Raw genomic sequence first — 21,754 nt, 5'->3', positions numbered from 1 at the left:
GATTAATATATTAATTAATATAGTGTAATTTAGATAGGATTTGAATAATCTACCCGGGATCCTGTGACTCCGCCGGGTAGTATAATGTAGACACGCCCCTGCGTGCATGGCTGATGCTCGATGCAAAGCGAGTTAGGAGTAACAGGTCGAAGTAATTAATTGTGTGTGCTTTTGCATGTACTAACTTAATGAAATGTATGGACATCTTGTGACCCTAATGTGAATATTAAGTAATATGACTTTTTGAGTTTTGGGGCGTAGTGATTTTGTGAACTGTCGATGATGGGGCGTAGTGTCTATTTTGTTTCTCATTTTCCCAATAGTTTTGACGACCATGAAAAAAACTTATAAAAAAAACTGGATAATTAGTTTGTTTTAATTATGCCTACAACTACAATTACATTATCATAATCAACCGCAGTATAAAAGTACTCCTAATCAATTACAATATGGCATGTAATCTCTATATTTGCTAGATTAGCATTCAAATCATGTGTTGCCTTGTCTACAGATAAACTTCTTCTCTCCAACCCATTCCTCTATGGGTCTGTTTGGCCCAACTCTAAACTTCGGCAAATAGTTTCAGCTCCACCTAAAATAGAAACGGAGTAGAGTAGAGCGCTCTCACAAAATGAATTAGGGAGATGGAGCTGGGCTGGGTTTAAACAACTTCACAACTACACTACAGACTTAACTCCTGAAGCTAAATTTAGGAGTTAGAGCTTTACCAAACAGTCCCTATATATACCCCTCAAGAATCAATAGAAATCCTCCGAATTCCTCCACTGTTTTGAAGAACCTCTCTATATATATACCCCTCAAGATTCAATAGTACAGCCTCAGGATTTACTCCCGGAAGTGCTAATGGGCGATCGATCGCCCGGCGACAAGGGTAGCGATCGATCCCCCTTCCCCCTCCCTCCCTCCACCTGGTTTCCTTTTTTGGCACCGCATTACTTTTCTATTTTAGTAAATTTATGCACCTAAAGTTTATACACCTCAAGTTTACACATCTAAAGTTTATACACCTCAAGTTTACATATCTAAAGTTTAGAGATCAAAAGTTTATATATCCGATTCAAATTTGAATTTGAATTCAAATATTTTTTTTATATATAGTATTTCTATACATCTAAAGTTTATAGACCTTAAGTTTATAGACCAAAGTTTATAAGTCAAAAGTTTACATACCCGATTCAAATTTGAATTTGAATTATATCAGGATTTAAATTTGAATTTGAATTCAAATATTTTCTATATATTGTATTTTTATGCATCTAAAGTTTATAGACCCAAAGTTTATAAGTCAAAAGTTTACATACCCGATTCAAATTTGAATTTGAATTATATCCGTTCAAATTTGAATTTGAATTCAAATATTTTCTATATATAGTATTTCTATGCATCTAAAGTTTATACACCTAAAGTTTATAGACCCAAAGTTTATAAGTCAAAAGTTTACATACCCGATTCAAATTTGAATTTAAATTCAAATATTAGTTTATAGACCCAAAGTTTATAGGTCAAAAGTTTACATACCCGTTTTAAATTTGAATTTGAATTCAAATATTAGTTTATATACCCAAAGTTTATAAGTAAAAAATTTACCTACCCATTTGAAATTTGAATTTTAATTCAAATTTGTATGGTGTAGTAGTAAGAGAAAAAGGGGAGGTAAATTAGTAAGGGGGAGGGGCGGGTGATCGCTTGGGAAGTTGGGAGGGGAGGGAGCGATCACCCGCCCATTAGGAGTACCCATTTACTCCCTCCGTCCCATTAAAAACCAACCTAATATCAAATGTGACATATTTTAGTACTACGAATTTGAACATACATATATCCATCGTACTAAAATATATCACATCAGATTCTAGATTCTTTTTTATGGGACGGCGGGAGTAGGTAGCAACATGGGTGGAAGAGACCACAACGGCAAGGACAAGAAGACGAAAGAGGGGGACGCCAACTCATGGGTAAATCAGTTGTCTACATTTCCATCACACTCTTGTCACAGAATCAGAATGATTATTCTATTTTCACCTATTAACATTGAAATGTTTTTAATTTGTGTGTTTGTTTGTTTGCAGAAGACAATAGCATAGGTTGAGGTAGCCTGTGAACATGACAAGAAAGCTTGTGGAGCCAAAAATGTAAGCCCATTTCTCTGAATTTCTGAGCCATGGAATGTTGTGCATGTTGAACAATGTCTGAATATTGTCTTGGTGTTGATCAGTCAGTGCAGCGCAAGTTAGGCACAGGGCAAGAATGCCAAACCTTGATCTTCCGTAACAATTGTTGTTCGCAAGCCCGGTGACGACGGCCCAGGTGGCCCAGGAGCAGGCAGCGCTGCAGCAGTAGCAGAACTACCCAATTGACTGAGTGATTTGATGTGGCATCGATCTTAGTTAGAGAGATCCATGCACTTATGAATAAGAACTTTATATAAGGATTGTCGAAACAAGATTTCGGTAATACTAGAAGGGATGGCAATTAAGTTAGGAAAGTGAATGGGTCAGGAGACAGAGAATTTATACAGGTTCAGATCATCTCAATGAGAAGTAATACCTACTCCTGTCCGGGAAAATATTCCACCGAGTTTGTTATTAATCTGATGATCTGGGAGAAACGTTATGCCCCTAAGAGCATCCGGACCCCTCCTTATATAGGGGAAGGAGACGAGATTACAACATACAACCTATAACCCTTAATTACTTGATACACAAATTAACATAATACCCGAGTCATTTCCTAAACATAATCTATCTATATGATATATCCCTTATAAACCAATCGGATATCCATATTATGCGGGTATATGATACCCATAATCTCCACAAGGATTGGATTAGTTGAATTGTTAAGAAGAATTGGATGTGATTTTAGATTTGATGCAAAGCTACGTACTGGCCTATTACTAGTAGTATGAGGTATCAATTTAATCCCTTGATATGCTCGACATTCAATAAATCATGTCTGAACTTTCTAAGGGCAAGGACAATAATATAGCCGATTGCCTAATATAAAAATCTCCAACTCAACTAGAGTAAGCACTACAGACAACGTTTTTAATAATTGTCTCTACCACTTACTCAAAAATACTATTATTTTATCTATCTTTGTGGGCCCAATTTTTATCTTTGTTCCACTGTATTTATGGTGAGCCTAGGGATGAAGCATACTGCTGGCTGCATGAGCCTTGCGCCCATGCATCATCGTCGATTATTTAGTCGACGACTTCCTTCTTTCTCCTGCTTTCTCTCTCCTCCATCTCATATTTCTCTGACGTATGCAGTCTAATAGACGGCTTCCTTAGCCTTATTGCACTTGCCCTAAGTGAACTCTCTGATCACGAATGCGTTGTGGTACTTGATAATTAAGGTATGTGTTGATGTGATTAATTACCAAGAAACTAATGTGACCAAAATATTTACTGTTAGGAATACACACACATAAAGAACCAAGAGGTATGTAGTGACAATTGACAACTGACAACTGACAATGATATGTAACTGAATAAAATGTAAAAGTATTATATTTGGTTGAGTGCCAAATTTTATTTTTCATCACTTGCGGCTAGGTTAACGAAGTGAGCCCCATGGCACTCTTTATTCTAACCCACCTGACCCGCTTGACTTACGGTCAACAATTCACCAAAGTGGACCATACTTAACTATATTCTTTCCAACAAAGTATATATAATGCGGATAAAACACTCTCACTTAACACTAGTTTTATTAGAAAAAACTCCCTTTCGTTTCTAAATTCTTGAAAATAGACACTATTCATATTTAAATAACCACTCGTGCTTTTTGCTAAAAGAAAAAAAACAAATATCTAAAAAGATGATGTACTTTAAACGTAACTTACGTAAGAAGTTATGTTTATATCGTAGATTAACCATTTAAAAATTATTAGTGGCCAAACTCGTAATAGTAGCTTGCCAACAAAAAAGATACTTAGATAGAAAGAGTAAGAATTTATCCATCGGTCGTTAAATAAGTATAATTTTAACTAGTCAAAGACATTAAACAAAAGATTTAAAAAAACTATGCACTTTATTAATATGGAGAGAAAGTAAGGATATGGAGAAAATAATAAGAGAGATTACTATTGATTCAATGGCTAAAAACAAGACAAAAAATATGAATTAGTAGTGTTAGAAGAGTTCTACTCCACATTAAAACTACATATTTAAGGATAAATCTTGAGACTAACATTATATTTATTCAGGAACATAGGGAGTATACTCTTAACAATAGATAGTACACATAAATGTATTATCACATAATTAAGTACTTTTCTTAATGAAAAGATATCATATATACGTACACTCAATATATAGATGAAACAAAATTGACATACACAACCATACATATAGGCATGTGCATAGTACTCCACGCATGTAAGAACACAAGTAGAGACATGCGTGTTTACACAATGTCCAGTTATAATTTACTCCAAGTACTATCTCCATCTTAAAATATAATAACTTTATACCCGATAGATTTGACACAATCTAATATTATTGAATCTAGATAGATTTATTCATAACATCAATTTATGTCTAATTTCGATACTAGGTTACTATGTCTTGTTGAGGATGCTGACGCCTTTCCAGCGAGACTCCATGCGGTTGGACGGGTTCGTCTGCATGTACACGCCGAACTTGAAGTAGTGCGAGTCGCCACCCTTGCCGGCGACGCGGAGCCTCTCCCGGCCATCAATGAAGACGGTGAGCTGAGAGGCGGCGACGTCGTGGATGACGTTGAGGCGGAACCAGCGGTCGTAGATGTTGGTCTCCACCACCTGCTGGTGGTAGTACCAGAGGTCACCGCCGTAGACGTGGAGCATGAGGGTGGTGGCGGTCCCGCCGCCGAACACCTGCATGATGGACACGCCGGTGGTGCCGGAGGGGACGTAACCGGTGCCCTCGAATTGCCACACCCCTGACGAGTAGTCATAACCCTGCATGCAATTAATTAATGTATTGTCCAAATCAAATCACTTTTAGATTCCTCGTTAATTTATTTGGATGTGATTATCTATAGTACCTTCATCCCAGAATAATTACTCCCTCTATCCCATAATATAAGACGTGCTCACATTCTAAGGTTTAACATTGACCACTAATTATTGTAATATAAATTAAATTTTATTTGCTAAATTAATACCATTGGATTGACATTTAAATTTACTTTAAGATAGTTATAATTTTGTTACAATAAACCTTATAGTATATGAGAATTATAAGTCAAAAATTAGTTTTGAAGATTGTGCCAAATTTGACCATGTCTTATATTATGGGATGGAGGGAATATATTTTACCATTTAAATTTTATCTAAAAATATTGTATTTGTAATAAGGTGAAACTTATCCAATTAGTTTGACGGAGATATCATGTCTTCTGCCCTCCCTTTTTTATATCCCCATGTGTCTTACCTTTAGTTCTATGTATGTAGAGTTATTATGATCATTTGTGTGTACTGATAATATGTCTGAATGTTCAAAAAAAAATATTATTTTTTGGGACAAAGGGATTATGGTCTTATGCTTATATGACGTGGTTGAAGTTTGATGTTTAAATTAATCAAACTAAAACAATTATGATGAAATTAATCAGTAGTTCTGCTCTTTTTTCCCCTAATAATTTACCACTACACCTCATAAAAATTACTTAACTCAAATCATACAATTTTTTTTTCTATTCAAACTTTATTAAGTTTGACCAAATTTATAGAACAATTTAGCAACGTCTAAAACATCAAATTCATTTTATTAAATCTAGCATGGAATATATTTAATTTGATAATATATTTGTTTTGTGTTGAAAATGCTAATATATTTTTCTATAAACTTGATTAAAGTTAAATAAGTTTGACACGTCTTATAATATTAAAAGGATGGAGTAGTATAAATGGAGTGGAATAGCTAGTGAGTACTTCCTCCGTCCCAAAGAAAAGCAATCTAGGAGGTGTGACACCTCATAGTACAATGATTCTGGATAAACCCCTCCTGCTACAACGAAACCCCTCACATCTCCTCTTAAATTGCCTAGTCAACCAGTGGTATTCATTTTTCCAACGAAACCCCTTACATCCCCTCTTAGATTGCCTAGTCAACTAGTGGTATTCATTTTTCCAAAAATATAGCTAGCTATCACGTGAAGTATACGTACGGGCAGACTTTTGAATTTGACCAACACTATCTTTTAGACACAAATTAATGAAAACAATATAAATTATATAATTAGATTTATCTCCATAAATACGTGTTTTCATGTCCCATCTCGTCATCTCTATCGATGTGTTCGATGACTGGACTGATTTAGAGCATTATTATTACATAAATTACTGTAGCAGCAAGTAGTAGACTGAGTGATTATTAATCATTTTATTTATTGAAGCTAACTAATTAATTAATGAATTAATCAAGCACGCCATTATGATAATACGCACCGTCATCCTGATCTCCGTCCTTGGTTTGGTTCCGCTCTGCGGCTTGAAGGGCTTGTCGTCGGAGAAGACCCACAGCCGCCTCACCGTGCCGTCGAAGCTGTACCTCGAGCTGCTCTCCACGTCGTACGGCCACTGCAGCTGGAAGTTGCCATCGCCCAGGCTCACCGCCGTGAACCCGTCCCTCGGGTCGGCCGCCGCCGGCGAAGACGCCGCCGCCGCCGCCAACACCACGCACGCCGCTACAACCCACCAAGAAGAAGCAGCCATGTTTGTAGCTTGTGTGTGTGTGTGTCGGTTGCTTTGGGAATTGGGGTGATTTGGAAGAGGTTTATGTGGTTTATATAGAGCTCGGAGGGAAGCAGCTCCTATGACCTGGGGCATTATTAAAGAAGCCTCATCGAGTTCGGATGGGTGGGGATTAGAGATCCCATCGTTTCACCTAATAAGTCAAAGCAAAAAATTTAAATTTGGCATTGATTTTAAGATATTTTCTACGTAATTTTTTTATTATTAATTTTTAAGTCGCTAAAAAAAATATATAAAAGCTTTACATATAAATTATTTTTTAATCTCTAATAAGCCGTTTTGACTTATCAGGGAATATGGGCAACTAATGAGGCTCTTAATATATGACACACCTTTTTTTTTGAATTACATGGTACAACGCAGACACTCACAACGCACGCACACTTACCCCTATGAACATACGCACGCAAACCCTACCCCTATAAGTATCTTTGAAGACTAAGCCGGCAAATCCTTGAGATTGACGAAGTCACCACAGGCGCTCACTGTCGACGGGTATGTCGCCTACCACTGAAAGCACAACGCCATTAAATCCTAAAAAATTCGCTCCCATGAAGAGTCGAACTAGAGTAATTGAAATAAATAACAGTCTACTTGTTCACACTTTGATCAATAATAATTTCTAAACTATTTTATTTTATATGTTAAAAATCATATCGCTATATTCATTTTGTATCATGATTTTGTAATTAATATGTAGAGTTTAGAGGCTATTTCTAGAATTCTTTGTTGGAAAATAGTGATAAAAGCGTAGATGTGCAGTTTAGTCAACATTTTGGATTATTAAAACCAGTAGTAGTATTGTTAAGTACGGAGAATTCCTTCTTAAAAAAGATTATGGAGAATTACCACAAGTGGTAAATATGTTTAGTCCCCAGTGTCCTTTTCATGACATAAAAAAGTTCTATACCATATTTTAAGCTTTAAGTTGTCTATAGTAAGAGAAAAAACATAGACGATTGGTTGTTTCCATCAGTTTTAGTGCATTCTTATATTATATTGGCAATCAAAACCAGTCAAGCACGAAAGTAGGTCATAATTGGTGATAGGTTGTTAAAATCATCATCCTGAATCGAAATGAGAAATTCTAACCATGATCACAATTATATAATCGTATATATAAAAATCATAAAATTATATATTTTACTTATGTAGAATCTTACAATCAAAGCATCTTAATTAGAATCGTAAAATCGTATTAAAGAATTGAGATTGGCTAGCTAGGTTTCTAGCCATAAGTCTTCCTTACCGAGGGAAAAAGCACTGGGACTACTTTACCCACCCTTATTAGCAACCTCATCATAAAGAGGACCAGCTTCGTTTTTGCTTTGTTTTACCCTGTCTCCATGGATTTGGTCTATGGTCATGTTTTTTAACACTTCGTTGTACGCTTAGCTAAGCGCTTGTTTCTGAACATCGGAATTACCTTCCGATCTGAACATGCTCGTCAGTGACAACGAACCGTCGATCATCTGTACCGTGCGGACAACTTCTTGTTTCTTTTTGGGGTAAAAGAGCTACTAGTATTTTTTGAAATCTATTTGGCATTGACAGCATGTGTGTAACTTTAAAATTAAATATTTTATTTCAAAAGTATGTACTTCCTCCGTCCCTAAATATTTGACCCTCCATCCCTAAATATTTGACGCTGTTGATTTTTTTAAATATGTTTGACCGTTCATCTTATTTAAAAAATTTAAGTAATTAATAATTTTTTTCTTATTATCTGATTCATTGTTAATACTACTACTCAAGTTTAAATAATATTCACAAAAGTTTTTGAATAAGACGAACGGTCAAACATACTTTAAAAAGTCAACGACATCAATATTTAGGGACGGAGGGAGTATGTGCCAACAAGGCACGTACTTTTCGGGTCAAATATATCGGAACAATTTATTTATTTATTTATTTATGCATTAGTTCCATCCAAAGTTCACGGGTGTCGCATACAGAGTTGAAGATGCAATTTCAGTGTTGTCTGAAGTTCACAAGCTGATGAATTGACGATAATAATGGAGGAGAAATCTCTCTGCTTGACTGCTTCTGTTCGGTAACCGACTTCATCCTACGCTGAGTTTGAAAGAGAGAATAGTATTGAGGTTTTTCTGGCACTGAAATCAAGGTGAGTCATTAGCATATGATTAATTAAGTATTAGCTATTATAAATTTGAAAATAGATTTATCTATTTTAGAAAATAAAAGACACCTTTTAATAATTTAGAAATCGTGCTATCCAAAAAAGATAGAGTAGCGCGCCCCAACTTATCTTTAGAAGTCAAGCCAAGTACCAAAGCCTCTGTCTGTGTTCGGATAGTTTGGTTCCCAACGTTAACGCGCGAAAAACGAAGCGGTCCATTAGCGCATGATTAATTAAGTATTAACTATTTTTTAAAAAAATAGATTAATTTTATTTTTTTTAAGCTACGTCTTTTAAAAAAATACACCGCCTAATAGTTTGAGAAGCGTGCCTGTGTAAAAAAAAAGAAGAAGGGTTGGGAAGAAGGGGTGCCCAACACAGCCTAGCTCCAACCAAACATAACAGTAACTGATAGCTGGATGCCTGGATACATCTGAAGCTGTGAAACATCCACATCTTGCATCTGCAGAATCACGAGCACAAGTCGCCGCAAGCTTGTGTATGTACACACACACCTAGATAAACTTGAATTTCTAAGCGATAAGACAAGATCGCAATTCGCAAGCCATATTCAGGCGCTATTTGTTCAGGTTTATAAGCCAACTTATAAACCAAAAAGTCTAAACCTAAACAAACAAGCAGCTTATTTGTTTGGTTTTTTTAAGCCATAAGCCACTCTAACACTATTAAACCAAAAGCTAGGTTAGAGAAGCTTTTTTGGCTTATGTGAGGTTGATGTATGACTCCACCACTAAACTTAGAACATTAAATCCACCGCCTTATAAATCATATAAGCCAATAAACCTAAGCCTAACTAAAGAGGGGCCTCAGTCAGCTGTCAATTGAGAAGGATGATACAGGTGTGTCGAAAAATTGTGCAGGTTGGTCAATCATCATCAACCCGGCTGCTAACAATATTCAGCTTACAAATTAGCAGTCAATAGTCTCACTAGCAGGCAGAGAGATGGCAAAGGCTCCATTTTCTAGGGTCTATGTTTGAACTGCTGTGTCACTTTGAAGATGAGATGAGATAATTCATAGATGAAGATATTATCATGGTATTGGTTCAGCTAATATTCAGCTTACGGATTTTGCCTGTGAAGTGAAACGGTTGAAATTTGATAGCTAGTATTCTTCAAGCATATCATGATATTGCTTCCTTTCTACGCCCTGTTTGGGAAACTTGGTTTGTAGCAACCAGGGTTTACGATTCCGACAGGCTCTTCCGTTTCGGGCACTGGTGGAATTCGGAATTTCGCGAAATCCGGTGGAAAACCGGTAAATTCTGAACAAATTTCATAAACCAAAATTTGAATACAAATTCCCTAAGTTTACCGACAAATTTTCGAAAACCAATCAGTTTTGGCGAAATTCCGATCGAAATCATCGAAATTTCGATCAGTAATTTGTTTTTCTTTTTTTAATTCTTTATTCTTTTCTTTTCTAATGTAAGTTTCAGTAAATACACATAATACATAATGTTTTTTGAAAATTTATATTCCAATAAGTTATATGAATATCATAGTATTTATAAGATTTTATTTGATTTTATTTCTTTTTTTATCAACTCAAATTTGAATTTGGATGAAACTTCTTAAAATCTTAAACGGTTTCTACTTTCGAGCCTCATCGAAACATCGAAATTTCGTGAAATCCTGTCGGAAATGTAAACCCTGGTAGCAACAGAATCTGAATGAAAATCTAAGCGTGGAGGAAAAAGCCTTTCAGGAAGAGCTTCCTCGTTCAGAATTGCTAGGGCTTGCAGGTTCAGAATTCAGAACGCTTGGGAAGTGTGAACTGGGGAAGGAAGGTTTTCTTTGCTGAAATTAGAATCAGGAGAGGAGATGACACGATGACAGAACCCAAGTGCACGCATGTTCTCTATAACTGTTTTTTTAAAAAATTACATATTACAACGCAGACATTCACAACGCACACACACTCACCCCTATAAACGCACGCAAGCAAACCCTACCCCTATGAGCATCTTCAAAGATTGGGCCGGCAAATCCTAGAGATTGACGAAGTCATCACAGGCGTCTCGCTATCGACAGGTACATCGCCTACCACTAAAAGCATAAAACCGTTAAATCCTGGAACCTAGGACCTAAGGTGTAACTGTTTTTTTAGTGTTAGGCTGTGTTTAGTTCCACACCAAAATTGAAAGTTTTGAGAAATTGAAATAATGTGATGGAAAAGTTGAAAGTTTGTGTGGATAAGAAAGTTCAATGTGACGGAAAAGTTAAAAGTTTGAAGAAAAAAGTTGGAATCTAAATAGGGCCTTACACGTATATGTACAACTCATATACAGCTAGAGACACGCCACTATATAAATCAATCAAAAGAGAGCATATTTATATGCATTGAGACCGTTTACAACCGTTGATCCGTTGATCAAATTCAGTCATACGTGAGTAAGATAATTAAGTCATATGCATAGCACTTTCCCAATTCTTTTTATTTCAGGATGTTTTTGCGATTGCAGTCATTCCTTGTTTTGTAATTGTGATTTCAGAATCTTAGGACAAATCTAGCAACAGACATGGTCAGGTTCTTTCTTTTGGACCTTGCATTTATAAAATAAAAAAAAAACACACCATCACCATGTTGCATCGCACACGACCGTTCTTTGATCGTTTTAAACTCTTACAATAACGAACCAGGACATTTCTTAGAGCACCCGCAATAGTAAAGTAAGGTGCTATCTATAAAACATATACATCTCAGCAATAGACTAGATTAATAGTATACCACCTCAATAGTATATCTACACATGGGTATCTATAGCTCTCTAATTCATTGCCTCGTTTTTCTCTATAGACTATCTCCAGGTTAGTAGATAGCTTTGCTCTCTCTCTTCATTTAATCTCTTCCAAGTAAGAAAATATGCTGACATGAATCTCTTGTAGAGAGCCTATAGATAACCATTATGGGTGCCTTAAGGATAAATGCCCACTGAACCCCAAAAAGCGCAAGCAATATAGTAATAAAATCCTATATGTAGTAAGGATTTCCCACACTTAGCAAACAAGTAAGCTGCAATTTTCTTCCATAACAAAATTAACTGTGCTACAGTGAGGATACAGCAAAACTATAGTAATATCTAAGAAATTGAAACATCAAAATTGATGGCTGCTGGTGCCAGATGTTTTCTGGAGAACTTGTCTGCTCCTTTGAGCCCCCCATGTGAGATGAACACGTTTTCGAGGCTTTGTGTTAGCAGGGCTTCCTCAGCATGCACAGGGAGTTTTTCTGGTAAGTTTTACGAGCCACCGAGGTCAACTTGTTTCTCGTGAGTTTCACAAGCTACCGAGGTCAACTTTCTGGAAGTGCTAATTTAAATTGATGATTCAAGACCTCTTCTTCTTAGACTCAGATTTCTCTCCATCATTTCCTTTCCTTTTTGATTTCTTCATTTCTTTGCGCTTCTCTTGCTTGTCAGCCTTTGTCTTGTTGGATTTCACACTGATAACACCGCTTGCGGAAATCTTTCCTCCGTTCAGCGCCTTCTCAATCTCATCGTCATCGGCATCAATTGCATACTTTTGCAGAAACTTTGGGTCCACATCATCCTCATCTATTGCTCTTCTTTGTTCCTATATTTGCCCAAGATAAGGTTAGCAAAGAAACCACAACTTTGGCATGCAAATGCAACCTTTTTTTTTATTCGTGTTTAAATGTGTCACGATATTGTCCACATCTAATAATGGTGCTCAAATAATTTAGGTGTTTTCTGTACGAGACATATGGCCAGTTTTAATATTTTAATCGTGCAGAAACTGCACTTGAACTCATAAAATATTTCAACATCCTCATTACTCCTCAGTGGACGACTCAGGATTTTAAGTATGCAACGCATTACTGTATCTAAACTCTAAAAAAAAAACATACCTTTACTTCCCTGGCTGCTTCATCAAGGTCCTCATCCAATGATTTAAGAGGAGATGTATCAATCTGGAAGTAGTAGTCAGACATAGCAGCTATTATGAGATTATGGCCATGCACAAAATTTTATCTAACTACACCATGAGCATTGCTTCCATGCCCACCAATGAACAATGCCAAATCTGGAAGTGCAACTATTACGTGTCAATACTAAGTTGACAAAAGGAAACAAAATATGGTTGCTTACTTCCTTTAGTCGTGGTAATGTTGCTTCAATTTCTTTTCCTGCAATATTATGAAGGTAACCGTATAACTTCTTCATTGTCTTGATGAAGTTTGATAGAACCTGTTCCCTCTCTATCCCCAGTTCTTCCTGTCAACAGAAAAACCAAAAGAATAAGACATGCCATCTCGATGAATTTTAATTCCAAGTATTTTGAATTTGCTTGGGATCAACTGGAGCTAACCTTTGTAGCACCTATGTCTTTGTCTTGTAGTCCCATACAGAACAAAACAGCTGCTTGGGCACCATGTAGTGTAACAGGAAGCTTCTCTGAAAAATATTGGTGTGCAAGAATAGGGACAAGGTCCAGAATCTACAAAAATAACAGAAAAAGGTGAAATTTGGAAGTGTTTCAATGTAGCTTTATTAACACAACTTGTATTCATATAAAGGCAAATGACAACATCTGAACTTCTAACCTGATTGAGAAAATGCTTTCATGAGATGGAATTTAATAAACGAAAAGGAGAGAAGATAACCTTCTCTGATCATAGCAACAAAAGCTACATTTGCAGAAGTGAACGGTAATAAAATCATAAGGAGGCAGTGATTTGCAGAGTAGCTGTGCAGGTATTAAATATTTCCAGAAATCTGAAAGTTGCTGAGTGATCTATAACAATGTAGAACCCCAATCTGCATCCCTACCAAACCTGGGCCTAGAAATTTTGCCTTGAACAAGTGGAATCAAACTAAAGATCCTTCATAAATTTCTTACCAGATGATAATCGACCAAATTGTTAGAATATGCTTCCAGCCGCTTCATATCATGTGGTGATAGCATATCTCCCAATATCTTTGAGGTAATATTGGTATAATAGTCTGAGGGTTCGTGATCTGAAAAATCAATCTTGGAAGCTAATACACTGGGAATACACAGCCAATAATTAGAACATCACCAAATTTCTTTCCCATGAAAAAAAATTTGAAACTTCAATATACCTCATTGCAAGCTTAAAATTGAGATGCCGGAAAGATGTTCCTAAGAGACGCCTGAATCTTTGTCTGAAATCTGGGCACATTGTTCCAAAATTTAGCTAATGCACCAAAAAAATCAAGCAAAAGGCAAAATCTGAACCGTAAACCTTCCGTCAGATTTGCTGTGTACAGTTAAGAAATCAAGCAGCTTCAGTTTGAAATGCATTAGATGAGGAAACAGAACTCATGATTTTGTACCTTGATAAAATGGATCCAAAAATCCACATTTGCTTGACTCATTAACTTCAATGTCATCGCTATTTAAGGGCCTCAAGACCATACAAGTATGCTCACCAGTCACAGCACTCTGAAGAATAGATGGAGGAAACATAAGAAGCTACTACAAAAGAAGAACTGCAGAGGTGAAGAACAACAAATAGATCAGATTAGATCATTACAGGAATTTGGCCCACATAGAATGGATAGAAGTTGTGCTTCCGCCAAAAACGGAAAAGCTCTTGTGTAAGTCCAAAAGATACACCAAGATAATGGAGCTTTTCAGGACGACGTTCGCGAAGATGGACAAGGAGTGGTGGGAGATTTGCCCTAGGCTTTACAGTCTCTTCTAGTAGAGAAGCCTGCAATAGTAATATACAAAACTGTAAGGTAGAGACTTGTGGTCAAGCAAAATAATATTGTTTGGTCACAATATATTAATTCAAATAATATGGTAGGCAAACAGAGGCTTGCATCACAATGTACATAATAAAAGCTGCTGTGCTATGTGCAGAAATTAAAAAAAAACTACTATCTAAAAATATTACACCATGCTTATTTTGTTCAAAGTTTGCAAATTTAAAACTGTTGATACATTAAAATATGTAGTATGAAAACCATACAATATAGTTCTAATTGTAGAGCTATTTCAAACTGTTGCACAATAATAAGATATCAAATGGGCATAATAAATAGTTGTTCAAATGAACCTTCTCTGCAGCCTCAGTGATCCTGACTTCAGGCTCTTCATTTTCCTCCTCATCCTCAGCAAATAGAGTCATTTGCCCTTCATAGTACCTTTCAAACCAAATAAATAAATGTCAGTAATTGAGTATGGGTAAACAAATCCTTGTGAAAAAATTACTAATTAAATTGCCAGTAAGATTAGACAAGTCCGTTCCCTATATCTACCATCATTAATCATCAAATACCAGTTTCAGCCAAAAAAAAAAAACAGAAGAGCATCAACAGATACTACAATCCACAGCACCCATAACCCCTAGTTGGGGTAAAGAAGAGAAATGCATACCTTGTCAAAAGGTCCACAGCAGCTGAACCATATCCAAGCTGCATTGACAAAGGAGAATATTTAGAGTGTGGAGAGTGATGTTAACACGTGCATAACAGAGTTCTATAAAGGCAATAAACCTCACCCTCACAGCACTTGGATGGACAGCAATTCGTACAATCCGAGCTCCTGAGAGACTTGGAAACACGTTGTCTTGAAACTGTTCACAAAATTTCCATGGTATTTGATCACCAGAAGGTGACCGACCCTCACTTAGGCTTTTCATAGCTGATTTTCGAGATATTTGACCTTCCAAACAGACCTGAAGATCACAAACAAGTATATTTACAAGAAAGGTCAACATCTTGAAATGTTGTGGCGGTTGTATTCAGTAGGAACTACCCTTTAAATTTTCAGTCTAGATTGTTCATATCATCTGAAGATGGGCATCAGTGGAAGTGAAGTGGAGAAGTTAAATTTTAACAAGAGTTAAGTACTGAATTTAACAACCACGTGAATAAATTAGTTCAATCAAGGAAAGGTTCAGCTTCCAGCAAAGCTAAAAATGTATTCAGCAAACAATGCATAGTAAGAACAATGAGTTGAAGCTAAAGATATGAAGTAATAGATTTTTTTTGTAGGGAATGGGAATTAGTTTTAAATTAAAAGAACTTTTAAAAAACATAAAGCCTGAGCCCTACAGATCAGTCGTTAAAAAGTTGAACCAGATTTGCATAATGTGGTGTGCACATATAATGAGTTATTACACCAGGGCCAACACATGAAGCTTGAGCACATTCCGATGAGGTAAAAAATAAACAATGCAAAACTCACTAAAAGGTTCACAATTGAAAGTAAACAGTAAGCTATGAAACATTGCAGTGTCTTTACATTGTCAACTAAAAACTGAAGTTGGATGTTTTCCAAAATAGCATAGCACCGGAGTGTTGCCGCAGATGACAAATACATATATGATGAGATAAAAAAATAAAAATGCAAAAAAATCCCTTAAATTAAAATAAGTATACAGACGACCACATGAGATCATTTCAAGTGGGAGCAGGTGCAGAACATACTCACTCCATTCTTTTTTACTTGTCATTTAGGACATTGGCATGGTCCAATGCATATCATTTATTTTGCCTTTTCTAATGATATATCCATAAAAACATATTGAAAATATAACTACAGACAATAATATTTCATTAAAAAAATGCTAATATCTTATTTACATATGAAACCTTAATGTTTTTTGTGTATATTAGTGAGTTAAGATTACTAGGTTTGACTGCATGGATCCTAAGATGACATCTATTTCTGAATGATGGGAGTACCATCAAACTGAACTTCCCTTTTTTATAACAGTATGGGCAGAAATGGTGATTCCTATGGCAAATTGACTCAACAACATCAAATAGATTGATAAACGCTGAATAGTACAATAGCAAATTAAGATGTATGTAATTTTTGTTACTGGTGCATGGCATTAGGATGCATTTCTACAATTATGTAAGAAACTTTAATGTTGTTCGGCTACACCGCAATTAGAGAATCATATATTTCACACTTTTGGCTACTGTGCAAGCAAAGAATCAGCATATGGCCATCATTAAGAGAAAATTTCAAAATAAAATACTAAGAAGATCAAGCAGGAAGCAGTTTAGAACCTGGACTACACATAGAATATCCGGGAGCTGATTTTTAGACTCATCGACTGGGCCTAGAAAATAAAGAACATAAGTTAGTACTTAGTACAGCCTGACAGTGTTGCCATGGTGAACAGTTGGGAATGCTGGGCAATTAGTCCCTACCAAGCAATACAAATAGGTGATGAGCCGGCGCATCAGCCATTAGTTGCAAGTCATTGGGTGAATTTTTGTAATGGGAAGCAACATAAAGTGCCATCATCCGCTGAAATATTAAGGAATTATGATAAGCATCCATTCATGAATAAGGAAAAAAGAGCATTTCTAATCCATACCTGTAAAAATATCTCACTCTCCTTATGATATGAGAAAAGTGTGTCTCGGTTGACATAATAAAGATCACATTCTTTTGGATGAGGTAGCCTAAAGAAAACCATAAATTGTTTCAGACATGCAAGTAACTTGGAAGAATACAAAATGCAATTTAGATGATGCTCACCTACTGATATTGGGGATGGAGTTCGCAAGATCCAAACAAAGTAAATCATTAAGCCAGCTCTCAATAGGATCACCAGATGCATACCTAATGGACTCATTTAATTCAATTTTCTTAAAAAGCCTACCTACAAACCAAAACAAAACACAAAATAAGTGTAAAACATCCAAAAATCCAAGGTTCTTCAAAAGAAGTGCATTAAACATAAGAACCTCTGTTTTAGATGAAAGTAAGAAGACTCTTACTTGAATTGGGTCCATTATTTGGAGCAGATGGCTGGCTTTGGGATTCCAACTGCTGTAGGAGCTTCAAAGACAAGGATCGCCCAGTTCCTTCGTACCTTCAATACAAAAACATCCAGAATGATTACAACCATGATTTTCAGTGTTATCTCATTTCGAAAGGAAAGCAAACATACCCATTGACAGTGGATGATAGGAAAACAAGGTATGGACCAAGCAAGGACTTAACAATTGGCAATGGAATAGCAGCAGCTTCATCAATGACAAGGAGCTCAACTTGAGAAAGCTTCCCATGATCATGTGGTTTCAGATACTGCAACATCAAAAACAGTTGAACTGGGTTGATTGATATCAAGCAAAATATTGCTCAATGTGGGAATAAGCTAGTAAAAATTATGTCTGGGAAACAACAAACTGTAAATACAATTTTCAAGGTATGAACCTTAATTGAATTTATCAATGATCATCAAACACACTTTATTGAATGATCTACAAACAAAGAACATTATCACGAAAACAATAATGGTATATTATATATATGTTTTATGAACTACAGAGGATACAGCTCATGTGAAGAAGACCACCCAACAATCTACCCAGAATAACGTAAACTTTGCCATTGTGAGATTTTTACATAAAATCTCAGGAAGGACCAGTATGCAATAAAAAAGTACCAGTCTTAATTAAATTTTGTATCATATATGCTGCGTTTGTGTACCTTCACAGGCAAGTAATAGTAATAACAAGGACATAAGTTTTTCAATCTTCTGCAGCATTTAATAGACTGGATTATTGAATGTGATATTTATAGCAGATAACAACATCAGCCTTTGGTCAAAGGTAAGTTGGGACTAGGCTAAGGATGAAACCTAAGTAGAAACAAATGAGCTAAAAGGGGGGAATAGCTAAAAAGGCAAAAGATTAAGCTAGTTAACAAAAAGCATTCCAGCTCATGGTTCTAGCATATGAATAGCTACTTTCCACAAACTCCTACCCAAAGCCAGTTCTTTCGACACCATGTCTTCTTTTAACTGGTTCCTCCCATGACAGTTTTACATAACCCATGCCTCCTTATATTTTTGAAATGGTTTCGAGTGCACTACAGACTAGTTCTTCAGGGGGGGCTCCATGGTATGCCAAACCACCACAAGCGATGTTGGACAAGCTTCTCCCCAATCAGTGCCACTCCTACCCTACCATGTTTACAATAATTTCTAATTCAATCCGTCCCTGTATGACCACAAATCCACCATAGCATACAAATCTCTGCTACAATCAACTTCTGGATGCGTTTTCATATTATAACCAGACATAAGGTAAGCAAAGAACTATGGTAAGCAAAAATAGCATAATCTCAAAGTACCAAGTCAACTACCATAATATTGGCATGGCCATAAGATAATGTGCATTTTAAATCCACCAAAAGTTTAGTCCTCCCAAACAGGATACTAAAGGTTTCTAGGGAAGCTAAAGGATCCCTTTGCTCATACAGTTTGAACTTTGAAGCCCCTTTCCACCAACATCTGATAAGTGATAAGTCTAAACAGAACAGAAAGAACCTTTGGGTGGAAGTAGTAACTGTCTACCTGGATCGTCTGACGATGCTGCTTGTAGACATTTATTTGAATAGTTGCCTTCTTGAGTTCTGGATCTGCACTCTTCACCACATCATAATGCAAATGCTCCTGAAAGGGGTGAAATGATGCATACATTAACTGCATAATACAGAATTAAACTTTTTAACTCCAAGACTAGACTAGACAGACACCTTGTACTCCAGTGCATTCATTCCCTTGCACACAAAATCAAACAGTGTTTTTAGGTTCTCTGGACTTGGGGCTGTGACAAATATGTTTGAATACCTAGAAAGACAAAAGATTAGAATTAATCACGGAGAACGCAACAGATAATTAACTTTAATTGAGTCGAGCATTACCCAGCAGCAATGGCTCCAGCAATAGCAAGACCAAGGGCAGCTGATTTCCCGCGTCCGCGAGCAGCAAGCAAGGCAACTGTGCTCCTCAGGGACTTGTCCAAAATAGAGTCAAGGAAATTGATCACAGCTTTACCCTGTACATAACTCTTAAGTTTCAGCATGCTGCAAAATGAAAGATTTCATGTGTAAGGTAAACTAAAACAGGATAGGCACTAAACAGTACCTGATCCATCGTGAAGCACTTTCCAATTAAAGGACCAACTGGAAAGTCTTCACGGAATTGATCTTTTAGATCTTTCAACTCTCTCTCCCTTTCTGACAGTCCCTCAGAATCCTAAACATATGTTAAAATATATATGACATAGCAGAATAAGATGGCCTGGTTGAAACAACCAGAATATCCAAGAGATTCATAAAAAAGGGGAACAACTCAGCAGGAGCATTCATAAGATCAAAAGGCACCATCAGCATGAGTAGACAAGACGAGTTATATGGAAAAAAAAAGAGAGAGAGAGAAATTAAGCACACATACCTCATTGTTCGTAACTGGTTGTATAAATTTCATGTGAGAGGATATAGGCAAAATGTTGAGTTCGTCATCCATGACGACACATGATTTGCAAGACGCTATGGATAGCAAGAACCTCTCGTTGAACCTAGCAGCAGCCTGGGTATGCGACTCTGTCCGGAATCTTTCATGGACATCCTGTTGGAGCAGGAACAACTCAACTTAGTCAAGTTATCTCAGCACCAAAGCTAAGATGTAGCATGTAAACCAAAATTGTCCCAAGTTTATTGATAGAAATGGGATCATGTATGTATGCATGAGAGAACAAGAGAAGCAGAAGGTCCAACAGAGAATTGAGCTCACCATGACCATTGTATAAAGACTGGTGAGAGAGGAAAGGGAGCGGAGCAGCAGGATGATCAAACCACCACCCTCAACCGTCTCGATGGTCCTCGCGAGTAGGTTGGGCGTGAGCGCCTCGAAATCCTGCGGCGCCAACAAACACCATATCAGTACAGGGGAATTACACTACACCACACCACAGCAGCACCAAAAAGGAGAAAAACCAAGCTAAGCTTGATGTTAGACAGACAGACCTGCAGGATGCACATGCCGAATGTGTTGCCAAGAACCCTCTCGGAGTCCTTGTAGAGGCAGTAGGTGATGTCAGACGTCTCCAAGAAGAGCGAGAAGGGGTCGGCCTTCTCGGGGTCCATGAGCCCCCTCTGCATGAGCTTCTTGATCTGCTTGGCCCGCTTCTTCTTGTGGCTACACAAAGCATTCCATACAGGTAACTGGAACGGCATTGCTCACACATCTCCAATTCAATTCAACAATCAATCAATCGGTGCAGCAACCAATCGAGTACTCGAATCGAATCTTAAGCTAAGCGAATATGGTAGAGTAGGGGTGGGTAAGGAACCTGCTGATCTCGAGCTTGTCGCGGTAGCACCAGAGGACGGAGGGGCGGGACTTGACGCGGGACTTGGCGAGCATGTAGTTGAGGTTGACGATCTGGTCGCGCGACTTGTCGCCGACGATGACGAACATGGACCGCTGCCGCTCCCGCACGCCGTTCTCGATCAGCGTCCGGATGCGCTCGTCCACCTTCTTCCTCATCCTCGCCCTCCTCTCCTCTTCCCCGCCGCCGGGCCGGTCTCGTGTGGTCACGGAAGATGAGAGCGCGCGACGGATAGCGCGGGGCGGACGGCGGCGGCGGCGGCGGCGGCGGCGGCGGGCTAGAGGAAGGAAGGCGCCGGCGGAGGGTGGTGCGGCGAGGCGCGGAGGCGCGTACGAGGTACGAGTGATGGAGAGGAGGAGGTCCGGAAGCGTGGGGATTTAGGGTTTAAGACATAGATGGGCCTTTCATGGGCTCAAACTTGAATCTACGGAGATAGGAGATGCTGATAACTTTTTCTATAAATTTAGGCTAAATTTAATTAAATCTTTATTAGGACTTTGACTAGTAAATTTAATTAAATCTAAATTTGGCTGTGCTCTTCTCCCTCCTTTCCCAACTAACCTCCCTCTTTTTACCGTCTGCACGTTTTTCAAACTGCTAAACGTTGTATTTTTTGCAAAAGAATTTCTGTAGAAAAATTGTTTTAAAAAATCATATTAATCTATTTTTTAAAAAAAATAATTAATACTTAATTA

General features: G+C 37.3%; 2 protein-coding genes across 2 annotated transcripts; both read right to left on the bottom strand.

Moving 5' to 3' along the window:
• Positions 1-4,275: 4,275 nt before the first annotated feature.
• On the bottom strand, positions 4,276-6,782 carry LOC127756929 (citrate-binding protein-like). Its single transcript, XM_052282317.1, has 2 exons — positions 6,457-6,782; positions 4,276-4,965 (listed from the first exon to the last, which is right to left on the bottom strand). The coding sequence occupies exons 1-2, from the start codon at positions 6,721-6,723 to the stop codon at positions 4,585-4,587; spliced, it is 648 nt and encodes a 215-aa protein (XP_052138277.1). The 5' UTR covers positions 6,724-6,782; the 3' UTR covers positions 4,276-4,584.
• A 5,152-nt stretch (positions 6,783-11,934) lies between these two features.
• Positions 11,935-21,400, bottom strand: LOC127756922 (RNA cytidine acetyltransferase 1-like). The gene is made up of 25 exons (XM_052282308.1): positions 21,021-21,400; positions 20,695-20,866; positions 20,462-20,584; positions 20,123-20,296; positions 19,814-19,924; positions 19,591-19,724; positions 19,423-19,516; positions 19,241-19,339; positions 17,831-17,967; positions 17,658-17,752; positions 17,416-17,539; positions 17,252-17,339; positions 17,082-17,181; positions 16,938-16,990; positions 15,416-15,592; positions 15,292-15,329; positions 14,972-15,059; positions 14,444-14,623; positions 14,244-14,352; positions 14,010-14,079; positions 13,786-13,933; positions 13,255-13,383; positions 13,035-13,160; positions 12,794-12,856; positions 11,935-12,498 (listed from the first exon to the last, which is right to left on the bottom strand). The coding sequence occupies exons 1-25, from the start codon at positions 21,215-21,217 to the stop codon at positions 12,253-12,255; spliced, it is 3,075 nt and encodes a 1,024-aa protein (XP_052138268.1). The 5' UTR covers positions 21,218-21,400; the 3' UTR covers positions 11,935-12,252.
• Between the last annotated feature and the right edge of the window lie 354 nt (positions 21,401-21,754).

This window comes from Oryza glaberrima, chromosome 12 (genome assembly GCF_000147395.1).
Source record: "Oryza glaberrima chromosome 12, OglaRS2, whole genome shotgun sequence".
Classification (NCBI taxonomy): domain Eukaryota; kingdom Viridiplantae; phylum Streptophyta; class Magnoliopsida; order Poales; family Poaceae; genus Oryza; species Oryza glaberrima.
This window is presented reverse-complemented; position numbering and strand designations above follow the sequence as displayed.